The following is a 27,720-nucleotide window of genomic DNA, read 5'->3' on the forward strand; positions in this document are numbered from 1 at the left end:
CAGTTAAAGCAAGCTCCTGGGTCACATGAGAATGCAAATGGAACTTGAGGTCAAGGTCAGTTATCAACAAGTGTGTTTTTAGAAAATTTTAGTTTAAAAATACATACCAATGCCTTTTTTCTTTTTTCCTCCCCCCATTTCCTGACCATATGGTATGCTGCGTGGTTGGGTTTTATTTTTGTTGTTTTTGAAGTGGCATATGTTATATTCTAAATCCTAATTTCCTCCACGCAATGTTTAAAACAGCAGGTTGTCAACCACCTCGATTAGCAGTGACCACACCCACTGCTGAGTTGACATCAGCTTGAACAAAATGTAGTCAATGATTTACCCAAGAAATCACAATACATTTTTTTTCCTGATTATCTACTTGTTCTTTGTGTTATCGCACCAATGTCTGCTTTTAACCTTGTAAAGGGTGCAGGTTGAGCAGGACACTGTAAAAAGTCGAGCTGGTTTACACGTAAAGAGTGCCTCTGGGACACCTGCACTCTGCCAGTAGGTTGTAGAAAGGTGGGAGGCAGACCTGGCTCTTGAGACGGCACTGTGTGCTCAGCACACGTGGTCTCATCTAACCGTCAGAAGACCCTGGGGTGGGCATCTTTATCCCCATTTTGTGGATTAAGAAACTGAAGCTCAGCTAGGTTAACTAGCTTGCAGCCAGGAAGCAGCGATTCTGTTTGACTCCAACAGCTCAGCTCTTAGAGCTTCTAGGCGATTTAAAGTTATGATTTATACCTCTTGCCACACTTCCAGAAGGATCTTAGGCGACTGGTTAATGAAAAATAGGAGATGTTCTTAGTTAAAAAAAAAAAAAAGAAAAAGAAAAAGCAAGCAAGAAACAGCGTGAAAAACCACAAGCTGTTGCAAGGGCTACTTGTACACTGGATTTTCTAGGAGCACTGACAACATGCTTCTGGAAGGGTCACACATATGGGAAAGCACCTCCCTGAACCACAGCCTCCTCAAAGGCAGAGCCCAGGGCTTACAGGGCTGGGGCCAGCTGGTATGGGCTCATGAGAGATGACTATCAAATGGTCAGGAATTTTAAGAGCCAGTTGGTAAACACAGCCACAAAAATTTTTAAATTATACAAACTTACAATTAAAGAAATTGGAAACAAAGGTAATAAATACTTAAAATTCATTACTTCCTAGTTATTTGCTGCCATTTCATTATTGTCTACACTTGAGGTTATTTAACTCTGCTCTATTTGATGGTGGTAATGCTGTATGCTGCTGTGTGCAGTGATGTTACATTGGCACTTTGCAATTAGCCATGGAAATCAGGAAATGCTATTAATTCAGGGCTTGAATATTTTTTGTTTGGTAGATTTGTCTTTTGTTAAGGTGATGGAGAAAATATTAATAACACAGATTAAACTTAAACTGTGTCGTATCTGTAGCCATTACATTGTGAATATCACAAAAAACTGAGGAAATATTCTGCCAGTATCCGAAAACCATTATCCGACTCAGCAAAGAAGTTGCTCATGTCATTAATGAACACATGAAATTCCAGCACACATCTCAGTCATTTCAGTTTTGTCTTACTCGTGAATGCAAACAAAAGTATCCACCAGTGTTCCCGTGGAACTTGTTTGTCAGCTGCAACCATGAGCTGGCTACAGATAGAAGAGTACAGTAAAAATCAACGAAAGCTTTCTGTGAGAATCAATTGGCTATATGGAATTTACAATAAAGAGGATTGTATCTTTTATTGTTATCTGTAAAGAATTGCCACACATTCTTTATATCAGTAACTTTTATAAAATATACGCTTACTTTATTATTATTTTTTTCTTTCAGAAAGCCGGTTGTTAAACATGCACCAGCATGCGACTGGCCGTGCCTCAGCACCCAGCAAAGTGCCTGGCACACACTGGAGGTGCTGGTGACTGAGCTGGACTGAATGAACAACTGGCAACAGAACTACGTAAAAAGTCCTTTGATTCAAGGGTTGGAACAAAGAACATACAAGATGAGCCTGGAACATCTTGCTACGGCAGGAAGTAAGGAAGTGCTCCAAAACCAAAGGGTGGGAGCAGACCAGAGGGGCACAGCAACCAACCAGAAAGAGTGCCCAATGGCCAAAGCTATCAAATGACATAGTATTGGCCTATAATTCACAGTATAAAATAAATGTACATGAGGCCATATTGATAAAGATAAGTTATTGAGTAAATAAATAAATGGGAGAGAAGAGACACATCTTCCTTACAGAAGAAGTTAATATATGTAGATCTCCCCCCTTCCAGGAGGCAGAGCTTAATTCCCACTGTTCCCCACCCTTTGACAGTGAGGGGGCTCTACTTAGTGACTTACTTTCTTTGCTCCCAAAGAAAAGAGTATGTAAAGGGAACAATCGTAGCTCTATAGGGGAAACCCTGGTGGACAGTCCCTCAACCAAGGGCTCTCAGGAGGAGGGGACCTCACGTGCTCCCTGATGTGATGGGATGAGAAAGACCCTTCCCCGTTGTAGATTCTTTCCCCAAGTCCATAACCTCTAAGCAGGTGAAACAAACATCAGACAAGCCCAGTTTGGAGAACATGCTACAGGATACCTGGCCAGTCTTCCTCAAGACTGTTAAGGTCATGAAAAACAGGGAAAAGGGTGACATCATCAACATGATGATGTAAACAGCTATTGAAAACCTCTTCGTGGAGAGTCAGAGAAACAAAGGAAAATCTCACTTGCTCAGAACTCGGGAGGAAGATAAAGACTGAAGGATCCTACAAATGCGGAATCGAAGAAAGAGAAAAATATCAGGTAGGAAACTGCCAGTCTTCTCTCTCCCCCTCACTCATCCCACGCAGCTTGTGAAGGCCCAGAGGCAGCAGCCGGATCCCTGCCTCTTCCAACCAGGAACACAGACTAAGAACTCGCTCACAATGCGCCTCTTCGATAAATTGTGTTTGGAGAACTGGATATCCATATCGAAAAGAATGAAAGAGGACTCCTCTCTGATACCTTACACAAAAAATAATTCAAAATGGATTAAGGGTCTAAACATTAGCTCTAAGATCATAAGACTTTTAGAAGAAACTGTAGGGAAATGTATCAAGGCTCTAGTGTTAGGAGGTGGCTTCCTAGACCTTACACCCAAAGCGCAAGCAATCAAAGAATAAATAAATGGGATCTACTCAAAATTAAACACTTTTGTACATCATAGGACTTTGTCAGAAAAGTTAAAAGGCAGCCTATGCAATGGGGGACAATATTTGAAAACCACATATCAGATAAGAATATATATGGAGACTATATAAAGAGATCCTACAACTCAACAAGAGAAAGACAAACAACCCAATTAAAAAATCAGCAAAAGACATGGATAGACACTTTCCTGAAGAGGAAATATAAATGGCTCAAAAACATGAAAAAGATGCTTAATTTCACTGGCTATCAGGGAAATGCAAATAAAAACCACAATTAGATAACTTCTCACACCTACCATAATGGTCATTATCCAAAAAATAGAAAATTACAAGCGCTAGAGAGGATGCGGAGAAAGGCACACTTACTCAATGTTGGTGGGAATGTAGAATGGTGCAGCCACTCTGGAAGGCAGTGTGGAGGTTCCTCAGGAAGCTAAGTATAGAATTGTGCGATGATCCAGCCATTCCATTTCTAGGTATTTACCCAGAGGAACCGAAAGCTAAGATACGAATGGACATTTGTAAACTGATGTTTATAGAGGCATTATTCATGATTGCCGAGAGACGGAAACAGCCCAGATGTCCATCAATGGACGAGTGGATAAACAATCCATGGTATATACACACAATGGAATATTACACAGTTGTAAGACAGAACAAAGTCACGGAACATATAAGAACATGGGTGAACCTTGAGGATGTTATGTTGAGCTAAGTTAGCCAGAAACAAAAGGACGAATACCTTATGGTCTCACTAATATGAACTAACATTAATGAACAAAGTTTGACAGTTAAAGCTGAGAACACAGGTTATCAGGAGATAGAATGGTGGTAGAGATCAGGCACTTGATGCTGAAGAATTACAGAATGTTCAACAGGATTGACCGTGCAGATTCAGAAAAGGAGACAGCAGTGCTGTGTGATGGTAGCACAGTACTGAAGGTGCACCGACCAAGGATGTCTGTGAGTAGGGTTGAGGGAGGAGGGCTGGGGGCATGTGTGATACCAGAGGGAAGGATGGACGATAGAGACTGGGACTGTGTAGCTTGGTGAAACCTAGAGTGGTCAGTGATGATGACTAAATACACAAATGTAAAAATGTTTTTACATGTAGGATGTTTACATGTGGGATGTTGAAAAGGGGATGGTACTAGGAGAAAGAATATACCCAATACAACTGGAGTCTGGGGTTGACAGCAGCATTGTGGTGTGCTCCCATTAAATGTGACAGGGCAATATACCAAAACTGAATGTCTGGGAAGGAGGAGTATGGGATTTTTGGTAGTGGTGTTGTTGACTGACCTTATTGCTGTATTTTATTTTATTTTTACATTTCCTTTTATCCTTTTTATTATTCTTTCATTTCAATTCTTTTTTTGAGTGATGAACATGAACATGTGTAAGTGCTAACTGTGGTGACAAATGCACAACCATAGGATGACACTGTGAACAACTGATTGTACACTGTGGATGATTGTGTTATTTGAATATATCCCTATAAAATTGCAGAGAAAAAAAATAAACAGAGGGACACAAGTGCTGGAGAGAAGTTGGAGAGAGAGATGTATGTATTCACTGTTGGTGGGGAAGTAGAATGCTGTAGCCCATCTGGAGGACAGTATGGTGGTTCCACAAGAGGCTAGATGTGTGGGGGATTCAAGGTCCTGAAACCTCGGAATGGGATATATACTTGGAAGATTGGAGAGCAGGGACATGAATGGACATTTATGCACCGGTATATATGGTGGCAGTATTCACTATTTGCAATGGATGGATGTGGCCTAAGAGTACCTTGACTGATGAACAGAATGGTGAACTGAGGTGTATGCATATAATAGAATATTGAGTGGCTACAAGAAGGAATGAAACTGTGAGACATGCACCTAGGTGACTGGATCTTGAGTACAGCATTTTGAGTGAAGCACGTCAGAAATGAGAGGACAAACATTATAATGCCTCACTAATATGGACTAACTATCATATGTAAAATCTGAGAACTGAATCTTAGGGCACAGTTTATCAGAGGAATGCTTATTGTAATAGTCCCCAGATTGTAAACTCTTACAGCAGTCATATCTATTCCTGAGTTATGACAGTTATCTCTAAATCCTGAGGTGTCACACTCCTTGTGTATAACCTGGTTGGTCTCTGGATCTTTGAGTATCTGTGTGACACATGAGACTCAGGAGCTAGAGCTTGGCAGCTATGAATGTCAGTATTACCCCACCCGGCAACTGTTGAAAGAGCTGAAAAAGAATTCAGACTTTAATTAGAGATATGAATGAAGAGGACTAAGGCAAATCAGGCCCAGGGGTAAAGGACGATACTGACTGGGTTTTAAAACTACAACTTTTGTGCGAGACCAAGGGAGGAGATGTTTAATTTGGTGCAGGATCTAGATTTTCTGTAGCACACTAGATAATTTAACTTGTACGATCAGTTTGTTTGAACACCATAGGTGCAGGGAGCAGTGAATAGAAGTGGGATTTGGTGAGTTTGTAGAGGCTGGGGTGAAATCCCGATACATCCCAGAGTGAGATAGGCAGACAGTATACTTGTGAGGCCCCCTGAGGAACTGGGGAGAAATGTGGAAATTTTGGACTTCCCCACCTGAGCTATGGCTGATTTTACCACAAACATTGAAGACTGTCAATTTAGTGGGCTGAGCCTTCTATCTAGGGGCTTTCCCTTATGAGGTTAGTTGCTGCAAGGGAGAGGCTAAGCCTACTTATAATTGTGCCTAGGAGTCGCCCAGAGAGCCTCTATGTTGCTCAGATGTGGCCCCCTCTCTCTCTCTAAGCCCACTTGGCAGGTGAACTCACTACCCTCCCCCCATGTGGGACATGACACCCAGGGGTGTAAATCCCCCTGGCAATGAGGGAAATGACTCCTGGAGATCAGCCTGGACCCAGCACTGTGGGATTCAGAGGATATTCTTGACCAAAACGGGGAAGAGAGATGAAACAAAATAAGGTTCCAGTGGCTAAGAGATTTCAAATGGAGTTGAGCAGTCACTCTGGAGGATATTCTTATGCGCTATAAAGATATCACTTTTTAGTTTTTAGTGTGTTAGAATGGCTAGAGGGAAATACCTGAAGCTGTCAAACTGCAACTCAGTTGCCTTGATTCTTGAAGACGATTGTATAACTATGTAGCTTGAACAGAGTGACTGTGTGATTGTGAAAACCTTGTGGCTCACATTCCCTTTACCCAGCATATGGACAGATGAGTGGAAAAATGGGGACAAAAATTAGGGGAAGAATAGGGTGGGATAGAGGGGATGGAAAGATTTAGGCATTCCTTTTTGCTTTTATTTTTATTTTGGAGTGAGGAAAAGGTTCAAAAATTGATTCTGGTGATGAACACACAAATATATGATGGTGCTGTGAATAACTGATTGTACACTGTGGATGACTGTAGGGTGTATGAATATATCTCAAATAAATGGCATTAAAAAAAGTAAATGAACAATAGGGGGAAGAGGGGAATGGGATGTTATGGATGTTCTTTATTATTTTAATTTTTATTTTCTGGAGTAACAAAAATTTTCAAAGTTTGATTCTGGTGATGAAAGCACAACTATATGATGATACTGTGAACAACTGTATACTTTGAATGATTATATGTTAAGTGATTATATCTCAATAAAATTGCATTAAAAAAACTCCCCACAGCAGTGAGACACAACCCCACCCATATCCAGACACCAAGACCCAAGTCAACAGGGACCCATGGCAGGACTTAAGATGTGGGGAAGGGCAGATTATAAAAGGACAACAAGGAGGAGTTTCTGAAATGAAGGAGTAGGGAGGGAACTGAAAAATCTTCCCTAAAAGCAGCAAGTAGCCAGGCAGACACTGTCTGAAGCAACTGTCTGGGGACCCAGGGGACAGGAGAGGACATTTCAAGGCTCAAGTCAGTGAGGGATGAAGTCTGAGAAATGTGTACAGAGACTGTTTTTCCAGTCCTGGGTCCTGGTGCCCCCCTCCCACCTGTGGGTGGCCTGATCCTTGCCTGGGGGACAGCTGTGGATGGGATGCTGGGGGAGTTGTCTCCTACAAGTACAGTGGGGGACACAGCACCACACTGAGCCAGATTTTGGCTGGCAAAGTGAGGGCCCAGGAACCCCGCAGTTTCAGCTCCGCCTGGTCAGATGCTGCCTGGGCTCCAGGAGGTGAACAGCTGTAAGGATGATTAAGTCACCAAACAGCACCACCTGCTGGGCAGGCTGGAAAGTGCAGGGGAAGAGCAGGGCTTCTCAGAGCCTCTCCAGATCCCACCCCAGGCCCATCAGAGATGGTCTGCACCCCCTGCACAGGTACCTGGCCCTGTTTTGGCTGAGAAATACAGACAACACAAAGCACATAAACATAAGCATCATGGGTGTTCCAGAAGGCAAAGAGAAGGGAAAAGGGCCAGGAAGAACAGTCAAAGAAATAGGGCTGAAAATTTATCAACCCTTATAAATGAGATAAACATGCAAATCCAAGAAAGCCAACATACTCCAAACAGAACAGATGTGAATAGACCCACTCCAAGACACATAGTAATCAGATTCTCAAATGCTGAAGAGAAGGAGAAAATTTTGAAAGCAGCAGGAAAAAAGTGATTCACCACATATAAGGGATGCCAAATAAGACTAAGTGCTAATTTCTCATCAGAAAGCATGGAGGTGAGAAGGCAGTGGTATGATATATTTAAGATACTGAAAGAGAAAAATTGCCAGACAAGAATTCTCTATCCAGCAAAGCTGTCTTTCAAAAAATGAAGGAGAGTTTAAAATATTCAAAGATAAACAAAAGCTAAGCGAGTTCATTAATAAGAGACCAGCCCTATGAGAACTACTAAAGGGAGTCCTGCTGGCTGAAAAGAAAAGACAGGGAAAAGATGTCTGGAGGAGGGTACAGAATTGAAGAGTACTAGTTATGGTAAATTAAAGGATAAAAAGAGAGAGAAAAATAGACCTGACAAATAAAAATTCAAATGATAAGATGGTTGAATTAAGAACTGCCTTTACAGTAATAACTTTGAATGTTAATGGATCAAACTCTTCAATCAAAAGATACAGATTGGTAGAATGGATGGAAATTATGATCCACCTATATGCCATTTACAAGAGACTTATCTTGGACCCAAAGACAGAAATAGGTTGAAAGTAAAAGGATGGAAAAAGATATTCCATGCAAACAGTAACCAAAAAAAAAAAAAAAAAAGCTGGGGTACCTATACTAGTATCAGACAAAATAGACTTTAAATGCAAAAATGTTACAAGAAATAAAGAAGGACACTAATAAATAATAAACAATAATACATAATAAACAGTAATAAAAGGGGCAATTTAACAAGAGGAAATAATAATCATAAATATCTATGCTCCTAATCCAGGGGCCCCAAAGTACATGAGGTAAAACTGCAGGGAGTAATGGACAACTCTACCATAATACTGGGAGATTTCAACACACCACTGTCTCCAATAGACAGTACATCTAAACAGAGGATCAATAAAAAAGCTGAGAACCTAAATAATATGATAAATGAACTAGACCTAATAGACATATATAGAACATTACTTCCCCAAACAGCAGGATATCCTTTCTTCTCAAGTGCTCATGGAACATTCTCCAGGATAGACCATATACTGGGGCACAAAACAGGTCTTAATAAATTTAAAAAGATTGAAATTATACAAAGCACTTTGTCTGACCCAAAGCAAGAAGAAGGAAAGAAATAAGAAAGATAAGAGCAGAAATTAATGAAATGGAGAATAAAAAAACAAGAGAGAATTAAAAAAAAGTTGTTTCTTTGAGAAGAGCAATAAAATCAACAAACCCTTAGCTAGATCGACAAAAGACAAAGAGAAGCTGCAAATAAATAAAATCAGAAATGAGGGGTGGGGGGGGGGCATTACCGCAGACCCTGAAAAAATAAAAAGATCCTAAGAGGTTACTATGAACAACTGTATGCCAACAAACTAGACAACTTAGATGATCCAAGCTAAGCCAATATAGAAACTCGCTCTTTCCCTGAAGCTGCTGAGTTGGGAGGCTGCTTGGGATGCTGGTGGCCACCTGCTACAGGTAAGGCCATGAAGCTAGCAGAGATGAGAGAGACAGATTCCCAACCACTATTTGATCAATTGGATCCAGCCAGGCCTAAAGCAGTTCTTGCTTCCAGAATTTTTTTTTTTTTTTTTTGCTTAGACTGGTCTGACTTTGGTTTCTGGCACTTGCAATAAAAAGTCCTGGACAACACACTCAGTAAGACTTTAGTGCAAGCAGCACTAAGTACTCAGAATGAAAGTGTTAAATGTTTCGTCATGCTCACACAAAACCCACCAGGCTGTAATAATGCACCAAATTTACCTTTAAAATTGTAAAAGCAAAGCAGTGGCCCCAGAGAAAGAGGTGATTTAAGACCAAGGAACCAATCACAAGATAAGTGGTAAAACATTAAATAGAGAAACTTTGAACAAATAAACAACCCTCTAGCTCCAGCAGACTTCAGGAGTATAAAGCCCCAAATTTCTACCTCAAAGTTACAGGGAAAACATCCCAAAGCTTTAAACAAAAACTTTCTACTTGAAGAAAAGGGTAAAATTTATAATATACATCTACTGTGTAAATTATAAACTGATATCTAGTATATTTATCACATATATTTCAATGTAATAATATCATTACCATATAGGCAAATATATGTGTGTATATTTGTGTTTCGATCCACATAGTCTCAAGCTTTGTTTTAAAGAGGTAATGTGAGAGGCGGGGCAAGATGGCAGACTGGTGAGCTGTATGTTTTAGTTACTCCTCCAGGAAAGTAGGTAAAAAGCCAGGAACTGCGTGGACTGGACACCACAGAGCAATCTGTCTCTGGGCATACTTCATACAACACTCATGAAAACGTGGAACTGCTGAGATCAGCGAAATCTGTAAGTTTTTGCGGCCAGGGGACCCGCGCCCCTCCCTGCCAGGCTCAGTCCCGGGGGAGGAGGGGCTGTCAGCTCCAGGAAGGAGAAGGGAGAATTGCAGTGGCTGCTCTTATCGGAAACTCATTCTACTGATTCAAACTCCAACCATAGATAGACTGAGGCCAGACACCAGAGACTCTGAGAGCAGCCAGCCCAGCAGAGAGGAGACAGGCATAGAAAAAAAACAACACGAAAAACTCCAAAATAAAAGCAGAGGATTTTTGGAGTTCTGGTGAACACAGAAAGGGGAAGGGCGGAGATCAGGCCTTGAGGCGCATATGCAAATCCCGAAGCAAGGCTGATCTCTCTGCCCTGGGCACCTTTCCTTAATGGCCCTGGTTGCTTTGTCTATTAGCATTTCAATAACCCATTAGATCTCTGAGGAGGGCCGTTTTTTTTTTTTTTGTTTTTTTTTTTTTTTTTTTTTTTAAATCCTTTTTGCTTTTTCTAAAACAATTACTCTAAGAAGCTCAATACAGAAAGCTTCAAAGAATTGAAATTTGGGCACGTCAAGTCAAGAGCAGAACTAAGAGAGCTCTGAGACAAAAGGCAATAATCCAGTGGCTGAGAAAATTCACTAAACAACACAACTTCCCAAGAAAAGGGGGGTGTCCGCTCACAGCCACCATCCTGGTGGACAGGAAACACTCCTGCCCATCGCCAGCCCCATAGCCCAGAGCTGCCCCAGACAACCCAGTGTGACGGAAGTGCTTCAAATAACAGGCACACACCACAAAACTGGGCGTGGACATTAGCCTTCCCTGCAACCTCAGCTGAATGTCCCAGAGCTGGGAAGGGGGAGCAGTGTGAATTAACAGAGCCCCATTCAGCCATCATTTGAGCAGACTGGGAGCCTCCCAACACAGCCCAGCAACCCAGAACTGCCCTGGGGGGACGGCACTCACCTGTGACATAGCACAGTCATCCCTCAACAGAGGACCCGGGGTGCACAGCCTGGAAGAGGGGCCCACTTGCAAGTCTCAGGAGCCATACGCCAATACCAAAGACTTGTGGGTCAGTGGCAGAGACAAACTGTGGCAGGACTGAACTGAAGGATTAGACTATTGCAGTAGCTTTAAAACTCTAGGATCATCAGGGAGATTTGATTGTTAGGGCCACCCCCCCTCCCCGACTGCCCAGAAACATGCCCCACATACAGGGCAGGCAACACCAACTACACACGCAAGCTTGGGACACCAATTGGGCCCCACAAGACTCACTCCCCCACTCACCAAAAAGGCTAAGCAGGGGAGATCTGGCTTGTGGAGAACAGGTGGCTCGTGGACGCCACCTGCTGGTTAGTTAGAGAAAGTGTACTCCACGAAGCTGTAGATCTGATAAATTAGAGATAAGGACTTCAACTGGTCTACAAACCCTAAAAGAACCCTATCAAGGTCAGCAAATGCCACGAGGCCAAAAACAACAGAAAATTATAAAGCATATGAAAAAACCAGACGATATGGATAACCCAAGCCCAAGCACCCAAATCAAAAGACCAGAAGAGACACACCTAGAGCAGCTACTCAAAGAACTAAAGATGAACAATGAGACCCTAGTACGGGATATGAAGGAAATCAAGAAGACCCTAGAAGAGCATAAAGAAGACATTGCAAGACTAAATAAAAAAATGGATGATCTTATGGAAATTAAAGAAACTGTTGACCAAATTAAAAAGATTCTGGACACTCATAGTACAAGACTAGAGGAAGTTGAACAACGAATCAGTGACCTGGAAGATGACAGAATGGAAAATGAAAACATAAAAGAAAGAATGGGGAAAAAAATTGAAAAACTCGAAATGGACCTCAGGGATATGATAGATAATATGAAACGTCCGAATATAAGACTCATTGGTGTCCCAGAAGGGGAAGAAAAGGGTAAAGGTCTAGGAAGAGTATTCAAAGAAATTGTTGGGGAAAACTTCCCAAATCTTCTAAACAACATAAATACACAAATCATAAATGCTCAGCGAACTCCAAATAGAATAAATCCAAAAAAACCCACTCCGAGACATATACTGATCACACTGTCAAACATAGAAGAGAAGGAGCAAGTTCTGAAAGCAGCAAGAGAAAAGCAATTCACCACATACAAAGGAAACAGCATAAGACTAAGTAGTGACTACTCAGCAGCCACCATGGAGGCGAGAAGGCAGTGGCACGATATATTTAAAATTCTGAGTGAGAGGAATTTCCAGCCAAGAATACTTTATCCAGCAAAGCTCTCCTTCAAATTTGAGGGAGAGCTTAAATTTTTCACAGACAAACAAATGCTGAGAGAATTTGCTAACAAGAGACCTGCCCTACTGGAGATACTAAAGGGAGCCCTACAGACAGAGAAACAAAGACAGGACAGAGAGACTTGGAGAAAGGTTCAGTACTAAAGAGATTCGGTATGGGTACAATAAAGGATATTAATAGAGAGAGGGAAAAATATGGCAAACATAATCCAAAGGATAAGATGGCTGATTCAAGAAATGCCTTCACGGTTTTAACGTTGAATGTAAATGGATTAAACTCCCCAATTAAAAGATATAGATTCGCAGAATGGATCAAAAAAAATGAACCATCAATATGTTGCATACAAGAGACTCATCTTAGACACAGGGACACAAAGAAACTGAAAGTGAAAGGATGGAAAAAAATATTTCATGCAAGCTACAGCCAAAAGAAAGCAGGTGTAGCAATATTAATCTCAGATAAAATAGACTTCAAATGCAGGGATGTTTTGAGAGACAAAGAAGGCCACTACATACTAATAAAAGGGGCAATTCAGCAAGAAGAAATAACAATCGTAAATGTCTATGCACCCAATCAAGGTGCCACAAAATACATGAGAGAAACACTGGCAAAACTAAAGGAAGCAATTGATGTTTCCACAATAATTGTGGGAGACTTCAACACATCACTCTCTCCTATAGATAGATCAACCAGACAGAAGACCAATAAGGAAATTGAAAACCTAAACAATCTGATAAATGAATTAGATTTAACAGACATCTACAGGACATTACATCCCAAATCAACAGGATACACATACTTTTCTAGTGCTCACGGAACTTTCTCCAGAATAGATCATATGCTGGGACATAAAACAAGCCTCAATAAATTTAAAAAGATTGAAATTATTCAAAGCACATTCTCTGACCACAATGGAATACAATTAGAAGTCAATAACCATCAGAGACTTAGAAAATTCACAAATACCTGGAGGTTAAACAACACACTCCTAAACAATCAGTGGGTTAAAGAAGAAACAGCAAGAGAAATTGCTAAATATATAGAGACGAATGAAAATGAGAACACAACATACCAAAACCTATGGGATGCAGCAAAAGCAGTGCTAAGGGGGAAATTTATAGCACTAAACGCATATATTAAAAAGGAAGAAAGAGCCAAAATCAAAGAACTAATGGATCAACTGAAGAAGCTAGAAAATGAACAGCAAACCAATCCTAAACCAAGTACAAGAAAAGAAATAACAAGGATTAAAGCAGAAATAAATGACATAGAGAACAAAAAAACAATAGAAAGGATAAATATCACCAAAAGTTGGTTCTTTGAGAAGATCAACAAGATTGACAAGCCCCTAGCTAGACTGACAAAATCAAAAAGAGAGAAGACCCATATAAACAAAATAATGAATGAAAAAGGTGACATAACTGCAGATCCTGAAGAAATTAAAAAAATTATAAGAGGATATTATGAACAACTGTATGGCAACAAACTGGATAATGTAGAAGAAATGGACAATTTCCTGGAAACATATGAACAACCTAGACTGACCAGAGAAGAAATAGAAGACCTCAACCAACCCATCACAAGCAAAGAGATCCAATCAGTCATCAAAAATCTTCCCACAAATAAATGCCCAGGGCCAGATGGCTTCACAGGGGAATTCTACCAAACTTTCCAGAAAGAACTGACACCAATCTTACTCAAACTCTTTCAAAACATTGAAAAAAATGGAACACTACCTAACTCATTTTATGAAGCTAACATCAATCTAATACCAAAACCAGGCAAAGATGCTACAAAAAAGGAAGACTACCGGCCAATCTCCCTAATGAATATAGATGCAAAAATCCTCAACAAAATACTTGCAAATCGAATCCAAAGACACATTAAAAAAATCATACACCATGACCAAGTGGGGTTCATTCCAGGCATGCAAGGATGGTTCAACATAAGAAAATCAATCAATGTATTACAACACATTAAAAACTCGAAAGGGAAAAATCAATTGATCATCTCAATAGATGCTGAAAAAGCATTTGACAAAATCCAACATCCGTTTTTGATAAAAACACTTCAAAAGGTAGGAATTGAAGGAAACTTCCTCAACATGATAAAGAGCATATATGAAAAACCCACAGCCAGCATAGTACTCAATGGTGAGAGACTGAAAGCCTTCCCTCTAAGATCAGGAACAAGACAAGGATGCCCGCTGTCACCACTGTTATTCAACATTGTGCTGGAAGTGCTAGCCAGGGCAATCCGGCAAGACAAAGAAATAAAAGGCATCCAAATTGGAAAGGAAGAAGTAAAACTGTCATTGTTTGCAGATGATATGATCTTATATCTAGAAAACCCTGAGAAATCAACGATACACCTACTAGAGCTAATAAACAAATTTAGCAAAGTAGCGGGATACAAGATTAATGCACATAAGTCAGTAATGTTTCTATATGCTAGAAATGAACAAACTGAAGAGACACTCAAGAAAAAGATACCATTTTCAATAGCAACTAAAAAAATCAAGTACCTAGGAATAAACTTAACCAAAGATGTAAAAGACCTATACAAAGAAAACTACATAACTCTACTAAAAGAAATAGAAGGGGACCTTAAAAGATGGAAAAATATTCCATGTTCATGGATAGGAAGGCTAAATGTCATTAAGATGTCAATTCTACCCAAACTCATCTACAGATTCAATGCAATCCCAATCAAAATTCCAACAACCTACTTTGCAGACTTGGAAAAGCTAGTTATCAAATTTATTTGGAAAGGGAAGATGCCTCGAATTGCTAAAGACACTTTAAAAAAGAAAAACGAAGTGGGAGGACTTACACTCCCTGACTTTGAAGCTTATTATAAAGCCACAGTTGCCAAAACAGCATGGTACTGGCACAAAGATAGACATATAGATCAATGGAATCGAATTGAGAATTCAGAGATAGACCCTCAGATCTATGGCCGACTGATCTTTGATAAGGCCCCCAAAGTCACCGAACTGAGCCATAATGGTCTTTTCAACAAATGGGGCTGGGAGAGTTGGATATCCATATCCAAAAGAATGAAAGAGGACCCCTACCTCACCCCCTACACAAAAATTAACTCAAAATGGACCAAAGATCTCAATATAAAAGAAAGTACCATTAAACTCCTAGAAGATAATGTAGGAAAACATCTTCAAGACCTTGTATTAGGAGGCCACTTCCTAGACTTTACACCCAAAGCACAAGCAACAAAAGAGAAAATAGATAAATGGGAACTCCTCAAGCTTAGAAGTTTCTGCACCTCAAAGGAATTTCTCAAAAAGGTAAAGAGGCAGCCAACTCAATGGGAAAAAATTTTTGGAAACCATGTATCTGACAAAAGACTGATATCTTGCATATACAAAGAAATCCTACAACTCAATGACAATAGTACAGACAGCCCAATTATAAAATGGGCAAAAGATATGAAAAGACAGTTCTCTGAAGAGGAAATACAAATGGCCAAGAAACACATGAAAAAATGTTCAGCTTCACTAGCTATTAGAGAGATGCAAATTAAGACCACAATGAGATACCATCTAACACCGGTTAGAATGGCTGCCATTAAACAAACAGGAAACTACAAATGCTGGAGGGGATGTGGAGAAATTGGAACTCTTATTCATTGTTGGTGGGACTGTATAATGGTTCAGCCACTCTGGAAGTCAGTCTGGCAGTTCCTTAGAAAACTAGAGATAGAGCTACCATTCGATCCAGCGATTGCACTTCTCGGGATATACCCGGAAGATCGGAAAGCAGTGACACGAACAGATATCTGCACGCCAATGTTCATAGCAGCATTATTCACAATTGCCAAGAGATGGAAACAACCCAAATGTCCATCAACAGATGAGTGGATAAATAAAATGTGGTATATACACACGATGGAATACTACGCGGCAGTAAGAAGGAACGATCTGGTGAAACATATGACAACATGGATGAACCTTGAAGACATAATGCTGAGCGAAATAAGCCAGGCACAAAAAGAGAAATATTATATGCTACCACTAATGTGAACTTTGAAAAATGTAAAACAAATGGTTTATAATGTAGAATGTAGGGGAACTAGCAGTAGAGAGCAATTAAGGAAGGGGGAACAATAATCCAAGAAGAACAGATAAGCTATTTAACGTTCTGGGGATGCCCAGAAATGACTATGGTCTGTTAATTTCTGATGGATGTAGTAGGAACAAGTTCACTGAAATGTTGCTATAGTATGTAACTTTCTTGGGGTAAAGTAGGAACATGTTGGAAGTTAAGCAGTTATCTTAGGTTAGTTGTCTTTTTCTTACTCCCTTGCTATGGTCTCTTTGAAATGTTCTTTTATTGTATGTTTGTTTTCTTTTTAACTTTTTTTTTCATACAGTTGATTTGAAAAAAGAAGGGAAAGTTAAAAAAAAGAAAAAAGACAAACAAGGAAAAAAAAACAAAATCAAAAAACGATGTGGTGCCCCCTTGAGGAGCCTGTGGAGAATGCGGGGGTGTTCGCCTGCCCCACCTCCATGGTTGCTGGCATGGCCGCGGACATGGGGGACTGGTGGTTTGATGGGTTGAGCCCTCTACCATAAGTTTTACCCTTGGGAAGACAGTTGCTGCAAAGGAGAGGCTAGGCCTCCCTGTATTTGTGCCTAAGAGTCTCCTCCTGAATGCCTCTTTGTTGCTCAGATGTGGCCCTCTCTCTCTGGCTAAGCCAACTTGAAAGGTGAAATCACTGCCCTCCCCCCTACGTGGGATCAGACACCCAGGGAAGTGAATCTCCCTGGCAACGTGGAATATGACTCCCGGGGAGGAATGTAGACCCGGCATCGTGGGATGGAGAACATCTTCTTGACCAAAAGGGGGATGTGAAAGGAAATGAAATAAGCTTCAGTGGCAGAGAGATTCCAAAACGAGCCGAGAGATCACTCTGGTGGGCACTCTTACGCACACTTTAGACAACCTTTTTTAGGTTCTAAAGAATTGGGGTAGCTGGTGGTGGATACCTGAAACTATTAAACTACAACCCAGAACCCATGAATCTCGAAGACAGTTGTATAAAAATGTAGCTTATGAGGGGTGACAGTGGGATTGGGAATGCCATAAGGACCAAACTCCACTTTGTCTAGTTTATGGATCGATGTGTAGAAAAGTAGGGGAAGCAAACAAACAGACAAAGGTACCTAGTGTTCTTTTTTACTTCAATTGCTCTTTTTCACTCTAATTATTATTCTTGTTATTTTTGTGTGTGTGCTAATGAAGGTGTCAGGGATTGATTTAGGTGATGAATGTACAACTATGTAATGGTACTGTAAACAATCGAAAGTACAATTTGTTTTGTATGACTGCGTGGTATGTGAATATATCTCAATAAAATGATGATTAAAAAAAAAATAAAAAAAAATAAAGAGGTAATGAAAAGATTGTTTAAAACCTATTTTTTCAGTTGGTCTGTTTCTCCTTATTCCCCAGAAAACTGTTAACTAGCTCAGTTTTTGGCAGATGGTAGGGGCTCAGTATGAATCAGTGCTTTCTCCCTATCCCTACTTCTATTTTTTAGCTCTTCTTTCAGAAACTGAGTAAAAGTGCCACAGAACAGTGCAACGAGCAGAGGCTGGCAAATGTTTTCAAGAAAAGGCCAGATAGTAAATTTTTTCAGTTTTTGTATGGTCTCTGATGCAACTACTCAACTCTATCTTTGTAGTGGGAAAACAGCCACAGACAATACTGAAATGAATGGGCATAGCTGTGTTTGTTTATTTACAAAAACAGGAAATGGCCTGGACCTGGCCTGGAGGGCTGTAGCTTGCCAACTTCAAGTTAAGAGCACAAGATTTAGCATTAAACAGAATCGGTCTGGGGCCCTCCTCTGCCCCTTACCATCTGTGTGACCCTGACATTCATCTTATTTTCCGTGCCACATCTGTAAAATTGGGATAAGAGCTACTTCTTAGTTTGTGAGAACTGAATGAGATAATGCATACAAAGTGTTCAGAACACTTCCTGGCACATAACAAATGCTCAATAAACATTAGCTACCAGGCACTATCAACATCATCAAAAAAGAAACTGAAAGGGAGAAATTGAGTTTGCTCAGGAACTGCAGCAACATCCCTGGTAAGAGGAGGTTAGTGGAGGCAAATGGGGAAGCTAGTAACTGAAATTGTATTTTCTCCTATTAGTAGGTGGCTTTCATTTTTATCCACATGCTCTATCACTGCCCCCCACCACCACCACCATCAGCACATGAAATTGCAGGTGTGCCTGGGATTTGCAATGAAGTACTTGCCGTGCTCTTGTGGCAGCCAGCATTATCTCACGTCCCCTTGCTGTTAGGGAAAAAACTTTGAGAGTGGGATGCAGGAGATCTTGATTTTAATCCTGGGTCTGGCTGTAAGAGATGTAGAAGCCTTGGGAAAGTTGCTGAACCTCTTTGGGAATCGGTTTATAAAATGACCCAGGTGGCCCTAGCAGCTCCTATGAAAATTCTGAAGGAGGAAAGGCAGCTTGTGATTAATGAGGACCTGCCTGGCAGAAATTGGAAACTGGGGCCCAGAAAGGTTAAGTTACAGCTGGAATTTGAACTGGGGTCTCTCAGACGGCAGAGCCCAGGTGCTGCCTTCACTGTACCCTGGCGGAGCCCCGTGGAAGCAGTGAGCGCAGAGCACGGCCACTAGTGTGCGGCCACCCCTTAGGCTGGGCAGGACGCCGTGCTGTTGGAGGAGGCGGAAGCACCCATCCAGAAGTCACGCAGGATCCCTGGCTGCACTGAGAACAGGCAGAGCAGGTCAAAGGGAAAGCCAAACACGGGCAATTGTTTACCACTGCGGAACCACCCCAGCTGGGCCCTCTCGTCAAGGTCAGACCAGGGCCTGACCTTGAGTCATTGCCGATGGAGCCACGCACGGGGACAGGAAAACTGCTGCCAAGTTGCTGTGAGACAGCGTGTGAAACACCCCACCCAAGCACACACACTATTTGTGGTGCTGGGCTTCCTCTCTTCTGGGAAGCTCCATTTAGATTTGCCACTTTTCAGGACCCAGAAATACATGTTGTGTACAGTGGGGTGAAAATAGATTTTCCACCCCCAGCTACTTTATGGGAATATCTCCACAGCTAACAGCACAGCCCTGTTTCTACAGCTCCATTCCCAGAGATCATAAAGCACTAAAAAACCAACCACAAACAAAAAACCTCAATGAAGCCTCACACTAAGGCAGGGATGCTAACTTTGGGACTTAAATTTCACACGTCTAACACAGAAACTGAGACTCCGTGTTATGACTTAGCAGTTGCTTTGGGGCGTTACAATGGGGACCCTGGAGCTGTGCGATGTGGTGGCCCTGGGTTATAATTTGGATGATGGATACGTTCACTGTTTTTATTGTGCTAAAAGCTTTTTATGGTGTGTACATATGCCAAAAGATCAAATTATATACTTTAAACATGTGCAATTTATTGTCTCAATTATACCTCAATAAAGCTGTTTTCTTTGAAAGTACCACAGTATTACATATATGAACAAGCCCTTTTATTTTATTCAAATATGCCCCTTTTGATGGGTGTTTACGTTTCCAATTTTGTGCCACTACAAATAATACTGCAATAAATATCTTTGTATGGGGAGAAAAGAGAAAAATGCAGTATTCCACTCCCCTCCCATGCCACAAAAATCAGAATTTCCTGGGAGTAGTCTGGGAACTTGTATGTTTACTGAACATTCCTGAAAGATTCTTATAATTAGACCTGCTTGGGATACACTGACCTAAACTTCACAAACTTTTGGATTTTCAAGCTTGGGGTTTGAAGTTCCATTTTCTTTGGTTCCTTAAAAAAAAAAAAAATCTGTGACTGTTACAAATGATTCTAAATCCAGGTTTCCCAACTGGTGGGGATGCATCAGAATTGCCAGGAGCTTGGTAGAATGCAGATACTACCAGGGAGTATGAGTAGGGTTGCCAGATTTAGCTAAAAAAATAAAATAAAATAATGGTAGTAGCAATAATAAATACAGGATGCCCATTTACATTTTAATTTCAGATAAACACCAAATAGCTTTTTAGTTTAAAAAGTATGTCCTATGCAATATTTGGGACACACTTAGACTCAAAAATTATTTGGTATTTATCTGAAATTCAAGTTTAACTGAACATCCTGTGTTTTATCTGCAGGCCTAAGCATGGGTCCTAGGGCACTGTTGGCATGCTCCCCAGGTGGTTCTGATGCAGGGGCCTCAGAACCCAGCTGAAAAGCCCCTTTCTGGTCAGTGCCCCTCCTTACTGCTGCCAGCTGATGCCTGCACATTCTATGGAGAAACATGCTTTCATGTTGGTCCGAGGAGGACAAGGCGGCTTGAGTAGCAGCAGCAGAAAAGTACTGCTGCAGATTTTCACACCCAAATGTGAGAGATGTGGCATGACTGTCCACACAGCCCGAGGGATGCCGCTGTGGCTGGCAGCCAGCACACTGAAGGATCGCATGGGTTGGAAACCCCAGGATTTAGGCCACCATCTCTAAATTTGGTTTATTTATGCCAGCCTCATCCCAGAAAGGATTTTAGGCCGCTGAGATCTCTTCTGTGCAGGTTTCTTGGTGGCGGGGAGTGAGATAAGCACACCATTTCTCTGGAACACACCTGACAGGTATTGACTGTGAACTCATCAAGAACTAGGCATTCTGCTAAGCGTTTTATAACTACCATTAATGATCTCATTCAACCCTGAAGATAACCCCATGAGGTCATCCCTGTTATCGCCACTCCCGTCCTGCCCCGTCCCCCCACAGACACACACATGAGGAAACAGAGGCTCCGAGGGTCAGATGGCCGGCTTGGCTTGAGAGCACACAGAGTAAGGGTACAGCTGAGAGTCTGACCCTAGCCACTTCCCTGTACTGCCCCCCTGGTGACCTTACATTCCTGTGACTAGGCTTTTATGGGCAAGTTTTGTGTTATTTTGCTTAAACTGGGGCCATAATTTAAGCCATGATCCCAGGATCGTTTCTGACCTGGGTAAATTAACAACTACCATCTGTTGAGCATCGACTTGGGCCGCTGAGTTTCACGCCTTACAGTTACTTTCTCCTAATGCCCTTTGCTGAGGACCGAGGAGAAGACTGAGACCCGGAGATGCAAAGAACCTTGACCAAAGTCACAAAGCCAGGAAACGGGAGAGTGCTGCTCTGCCTAAAAAGGAAGCAAACACCTCTGAACGTTCTCAAGCACACACCTGCTTTCCATCTCCCCTCAGGAAGACACTAGTTCTGGGACGGCCACCGAGCAACTCTTGGGGTTAATCCCAAAACAGGCCCAGAATAGGGAGTGAAGACCCTCTCCTCGGACCTGAGCCCCACCAAGACCCACTAGGATGAGTCTGAGCTTCTCAGGGTGAGGCGCATCACTGCCGCTGTGCGCCCAGCATGAAATCACGGGGTGATGACCCTTCTCTGCCCTTCGTCAGTATCTGAGCATCAGGCAGCACCGAGGTGGCAGGGCCCACACCTCCTGTTCCCCTACCTCACAGTGGACGGGACTTACCGAGGGTGGGTTTTCGACGACCAATTCATAGGTCAGCCCTGCAGATCCGAACCGGAGGACGTCTCCGGGTAACAGCTTCACGGCCACATTCTGAATGTGGCACTCGTTGACGAAGGTGCCGTTGCGGGAATTGAAATCCTGGAGAATGAAGCTGCCTTCGGCCTCATTATATTCAATGAGCGCATGATGGTTGTCGATGTCAGAGGACTGAAACGGAGAAGAAGGAAAACATTAGTAATGCATTTACTAGTGCTCGTTGGACGCTCCTCACCTGTATTACCTCACTGGATTGTCACCCCACGCCTCATTTTAAAACCAGGATGCTGGGGGTCAGAGAGGTTAAGTGACTTGTCCAAGGCCACACAGCTGGTGTGGCTGGGAGAGGTGCTTGGGTCTAACTCCAGACCCTGGAACAGGTACCCAAGTGGTTGGGTAGGAAATCAGGCAACAGAGAGGCAAAGGGGACTGTGGAGGAGTCTTACTAGGCAAATGTTTGGCCAGGGAATTAGGAATTAGGCCATTTTCTGTTTCCCTGACTCCACAGAGGCACACTTTCGGTTGTGCAGAACGGCAAGACAGGAAGCAGAAATGGCTCAGACATAAGCCACAAAGGCCAGTCAGCAAATGGCAACTGTCCTATAAGCTTACAAGGATAATGCCAAGTTCATGGACTATGGTAGTTGCAAATAAGGGGGTATGTAGTGACTGCTGTATTCATGTGTATGTTTTATTCATTTTTTCAAATAACACGTTTTTCTTAATATTGTAGAAACTCAGAAATTGAGAAAGCACAAAGACACATTAAAATCACTTATATAAGGCCATCCCCCAAACAAAGCACCATTGGCATTGTGGGTCGTGTCCTACCAGAATTTTTTTTCTATGCCTACATCCCTTTAAAAACTTAACAAAATTAAGATCATACCATACATACACAATTATATAATTCCCTTAAAAAAACCTTGATATTCAGTGAAGATTTTCCCCATGCATTAGCTATTTCTATTGCTTCTTAAAGGCCATCCAGAATTTATCTAACCAAAGATGGTCCACTTTTCAACAGGGGGCTGCTGGGTGCTGAGCCTTGTCCACTCTTCTTCTTTTTTTTTTTTTTATTATTCATTTTATTGAGATATATTCACATACCACGCAGTCATACAAAACAAATCTTACATTTGATTGTTCACAGTACCATTACGTAGTTGTACATTCATTACCAAAATCAATCCCCGACACCCTCATTACCACACACACAAAAATAACCAGAATAATAATTAAAGTGAAAAGGAGCAACTGAAGTAAAAAAGAACACTGGGCGCCCTTGTCTGTTTGTTTGTTTGTTTCTTTCCCCCACCTTTCTACTCGTCCATCCACAAACTAGACAAATGTGAGTGTGATCCCTATGGCCCCCCCAATCCCACTGTCCCCCCTCATAAGCCACATTTTTATACAATTGTCTTCAAGATTCATGGGTTCTGGGTTGTAGTTTGATAGTTTCAGGTATCCACCACCAGCTACCCCAATTCATTAGAACCTAAAAAGGGTTGTCTAAATTGTGCGTAAGAGTGCCCACCAGAGTGACCTCTCGGCTCCTTTTGGAATCTCTCTGCCACTGAAGCTTGTTTCATTTCCATTCACATCCCCCTTTTGGTCAAGAAGATGTTCTCCGTCCCACGATGCCGGGTCTACATTCCTCCCCGGGAGTCATATTCCACGTTGCCAGGGAGATTCACTCCCCTGGGTGTCTGATCCCACGTAGGGGGGAGGGCAGTGATTTCACCTTTCAAGTTGGCTTAGCTAGAGAGAGAGGGCCACATCTGAGCAACAAAGAGGCATTCAGGAGGAGGCTCTTAGGCACAATTATAGGAAGGCCTAGCCTCTCCTTTGCAGCAACAGTCTTCCCAAGGGCAAATTCCGTGGTAGAGGGCTCAGTCCATCAAATCACCAATCCCCTATGTCTGTGGGCACATCAGCAACCATCGAAGTAGGGCAGTCCAATACCCCTGCATTCTCCACCAGCTCCTCAAGGGGGCTCTGCATATTTTTTTCCTTGTTTTTTTTTTTTTTCCAAACTTTTTTTTTTCTAAATCAACTGTATGGAAAAAAAAAAAAAAAAAAAAATACAATAAAAGTACATTTCAAAGAGACCATAACAAGGGAGTAAGAAAAAGACACCTAACCTAAGATAACTACTTTACTTCCAACGTTTTCTTATTCTACCCTAAGAAAGTAACCTAATATAGCAACATTTCTGTGAACTTGGTCCTACTATACCCATCAGTAATTAACAGACCATAGTCATTCCTGGGCATTCCCAGAACGTTAAATTTACCCATGATAGTTTATCTGTTCTTCTTGGATTATTATTCCCCCTTCCTTAATTGCTCTCTATCACTAGTTACCCTACGTTCTACATTACAAATCATTCATTTTACATTTTTCAAAGTTCACATTAGTGGTAGCATATAATATTTGTCTTTTTGTGCCTGGCTTATTTCACTCAGCATTATGTCTTCAAGGTTCATCCATGTTGTCATATGTTTCACGAGATCGTTCCTTCTTACCGCCGTGTAGTATTCCATCGTGTGTATATACCACATTTTATTTATCCACTCATCTGTTGAAGGACATTTGGGTTGTTTCCATCTCTTGGCAATTGTGAATAATGCTGCTATGAACATTGGCGTGCAGATATCTGTTCGTGTCACTGCTCTCCAATCTTCCAGATATATAACGAGAAGTGCAATCGCTGGATCGAAGGGTATCTCTATATCTAGTTTCCTAAGGAACTGCCAGACTGACTTCCAGAGTGGCTGAACCATTATACAGTCCCACCAACAATGAATAAGAGTTCCAATTTCTCCACATCCCCTCCAGCATTTGTAGTTTCCTGTTTGTTTAATGGCAGCCATTCTAATAGGTGTGAGATGGTATCTCATTGTGGTCTTAATTTGCATCTCTCTAATAGCTAGTGAAGCTGAACATTTTTTCATGTGTTTCTTGGCCATTTGTATTTCCTCTTCAGAGAACTGTCTTTTCATACCTTTTGCCCATTTTATAATTGGCCTGTCTGTACTATCATCATTGAGTTGTAGGATTTCTTTGTATATGCAAGATATCAGTCTTTTGTCAGATACATGGTTTCCAAAAATTTTTTCCCATTGATTTGGCTGCCTCTTTACCTTTTTGAGAAATTCCTTTGAGGTGCAGAAACTTCTAAGCTTGAGGAGTTCCCATTTATCTATTTTTTCTTTTGTTGCTTGTGCTTTGGGTGTAAAGTCTAGGAAGTGGCCGCCTAATACAAGGTCTTGAAGATGTTTTCCTACATTATCTTCTATGAGTTTTATGGTGCTTTCTTTTATATTGAGATCTTTGGACCATTTTGAGTTAATTTTTGTGTAGGGTGTGAGATAGGGGTCCTCTTTCATTCTTTTGGATATGGATATCCAACTCTCCCAGCCCCATTTGTTGAAAAGACCTTTATGACCCAGTTCAGTGACTTTGGGGGCCTTATCAAAGATCAGTCAGCCATAGATCTGGGGGTCTATCTCCGAATTCTCAATTCGATTCCATTTATCTATATGTCTATCTTTGTGCCAGTACCATGCTGCTTTGACAACTGTGGCTTTACAATAAGCTTCAAAGTCAGGGAGTGTAAGTCCTCCCACTTTGTTTTTCTTTTTTAGAGTGTCTTTAGCAATTCGAGGCATCTTCCCTTTCCAAATAAATTTGATAACTAGCTTTTCCAAGTCTGCAAAGTAGGTTGTTGGAATTTTGATTGGGATCACGTTGAATCTGTAGATGAGTTTGGGTAGAATTGACATCTTAATGACATTTAGCCTTCCTATCCATGAACATGGAATATTTTTCCATCTTTTAAGGTCCCCTTCTATTTCTTTTAGTAGAGTTATGCAGTTTTCTTTGTATAGGTCTTTTACATCTTTGGTTAAGTTTATTCCTAGGTACTTGATTTTTTTAGTTGCTATTGAAAATGGTATCTTTTTCTTGAGTGTCTCTTCAGTTTGTTCATTGCTAGCATATAGAAACATTACTGACTTGTGTGCATTAATCTTGTATCCTGCTACTTTGCTAAATTTGTTTATTAGCTCTAGTAGCTGTATCGTCGATTTCTTGGGGTTTTCCAGATATAAGATCATATCATCTGCAAACAATGACAGTTTTACTTCTTCCTTTCCAATTTGGATGCCTTTATTTCTTTGTCTTGCCGGATTGCCCTGGCTAGCACTTCTAGCACAATGTTGAATAACAGTGGTGATAGCAGGCATCCTTGTCTTGTTCCTGATCTTAGGGGGAAGGCTTTCAGTCTCTCACCGTTGAGTACTATGCTGGCTGTGGGTTTTTCATATATGCTCTTTATTATATTGAGGAAGTTTCCTTCAATTCCTACCTTTTGAAGTGCTTTTATCAAAAACGGATGTTGGATTTTGTCGAATGCTTTTTCAGCATCTATTGAGATGATCATTTGATTTTTCCCTTTTGATTTGTTAATGTGTTGTAATACATTGACTGATTTTCTTATGTTGAACCATCCTTGCATGCCTGGAATGAACCCCACTTGGTCATGGTGTATGGTTTTTTTAATGTGTCTTTGGATTCGATTTGCAAGTATTTTGTTGAGGATTTTTGCATCTATATTCATTAGGGAGATTGGCCAGTAGTTTTCCTTTTTTGTAGCATCTTTGCCTGGTTTTGGTATTAGATTGATGTTAGCTTCATAAAATGAGTTAGGTAGTGTTCCATTTTCTTCAATGTTTTGAAAGAGTTTAAGTAAGACTGGTGTCAGTTTTTTTCTGGGAAGTTTGGTAGAATTCTCCTGTGAAGCCATCTGGCCCTGGGCATTTATTTGTGGGAAGCTTTTTGATGACTGATTGGATCCCTTTGATTGTGATTGGTTGGTTGAGGTCTTCTGTTTCTTTGGTCAGTCTAGGTTGTTCATATGTTTCCAGGAAATTGTCCATTTCCTCTACATTATCCACTTTGTTGCCATACAGTTGTTCATAGTATCCTCTTATAATTTTTTTAATTTCCTCGGGATCTGCAGTAATGTCACCTTTCTCATTCATTATTTTGTTTATATGGGTCTTCTCTCTTTTTGATTTTGTCAGTCTAGCTAGGGGCTTGTCAATCTTGTTGATCTTCTCAAAGAACCAACTTTTGGTGTTATTTATCCTCTCTATTGTTTTTTTGTTCTCTATGTCATTTATTTCGGCTTTAATCCTTGTTATTTCTTTTCTTCTACTTGGTTTAGGATTGGTTTGTTGTTCATTTTCTAGCTTTTTCAGTTGATCCATTAGTTCTTTGATTTTGGCTCTTTCTTCCTTTTTAATATATGTGTTTAGTGCTATAAATTTCCCCCTCAGTACTGCTTTTGCTGCATCCCATAGGTTTTGGTATGTTGTGTTCTCATTTTCATTCTTCTCTATATATTTAGCAATTTCTCTTACTATTTCTTCTTTAACCCACTGATTGTTTAGGAGTGTGTTGTTTAACCTCCAGGTATCTGTGAATTTTCTAAGTCTCTTAGGGTTATTGACTTCTAATTGTATTCCATTGTGGTCAGAGAATGTGCTTTGAATAATTTCAATCTTTTTAAATTTATTGAGGCTTGTTTTATGTCCCAGCATATGATCTATTCTGGAGAAAGTCCCGTGAGTGCTAGAGAAGTATGCGTATCCCGGTGATTTGGGATGTAATGTTCTATATATGTCTGTTAAATCCAATTCATTTATCAGATTGTTTAGGTTTTCAATTTCCTTATTGGTCTTCTGTCTGGTTGATCTATCTATAGGAGAAAGTGATGTGT

The 27,720-nt window shown here is 41.0% G+C and overlaps 1 protein-coding gene across 10 annotated transcripts in view; it reads right to left on the reverse strand.

Annotated features, from left to right (window-relative positions):
• FHAD1 (forkhead associated phosphopeptide binding domain 1) overlaps window positions 1–27,720 on the reverse strand; it is a 174,446-nt gene that overhangs the window by 119,904 nt on the left and 26,822 nt on the right. For all 10 annotated transcript variants that reach the window (XR_005215504.1, XM_037828462.1, XM_037828468.1 and 7 more), the window contains exon 3: window positions 21,897–22,103. Coding sequence is in view for 9 of the 10 variants with exons in the window: in XM_037828462.1 (XP_037684390.1) it covers window positions 21,897–22,103 (207 nt within the window). In the remaining variant the exon portion in view is untranslated. The remainder of the gene's footprint in view (window positions 1–21,896; window positions 22,104–27,720) is intronic.

Source organism: Choloepus didactylus, chromosome 2 (genome assembly GCF_015220235.1).
Source record: "Choloepus didactylus isolate mChoDid1 chromosome 2, mChoDid1.pri, whole genome shotgun sequence".
Taxonomy (NCBI): Eukaryota; Metazoa; Chordata; class Mammalia; order Pilosa; family Megalonychidae; genus Choloepus; species Choloepus didactylus.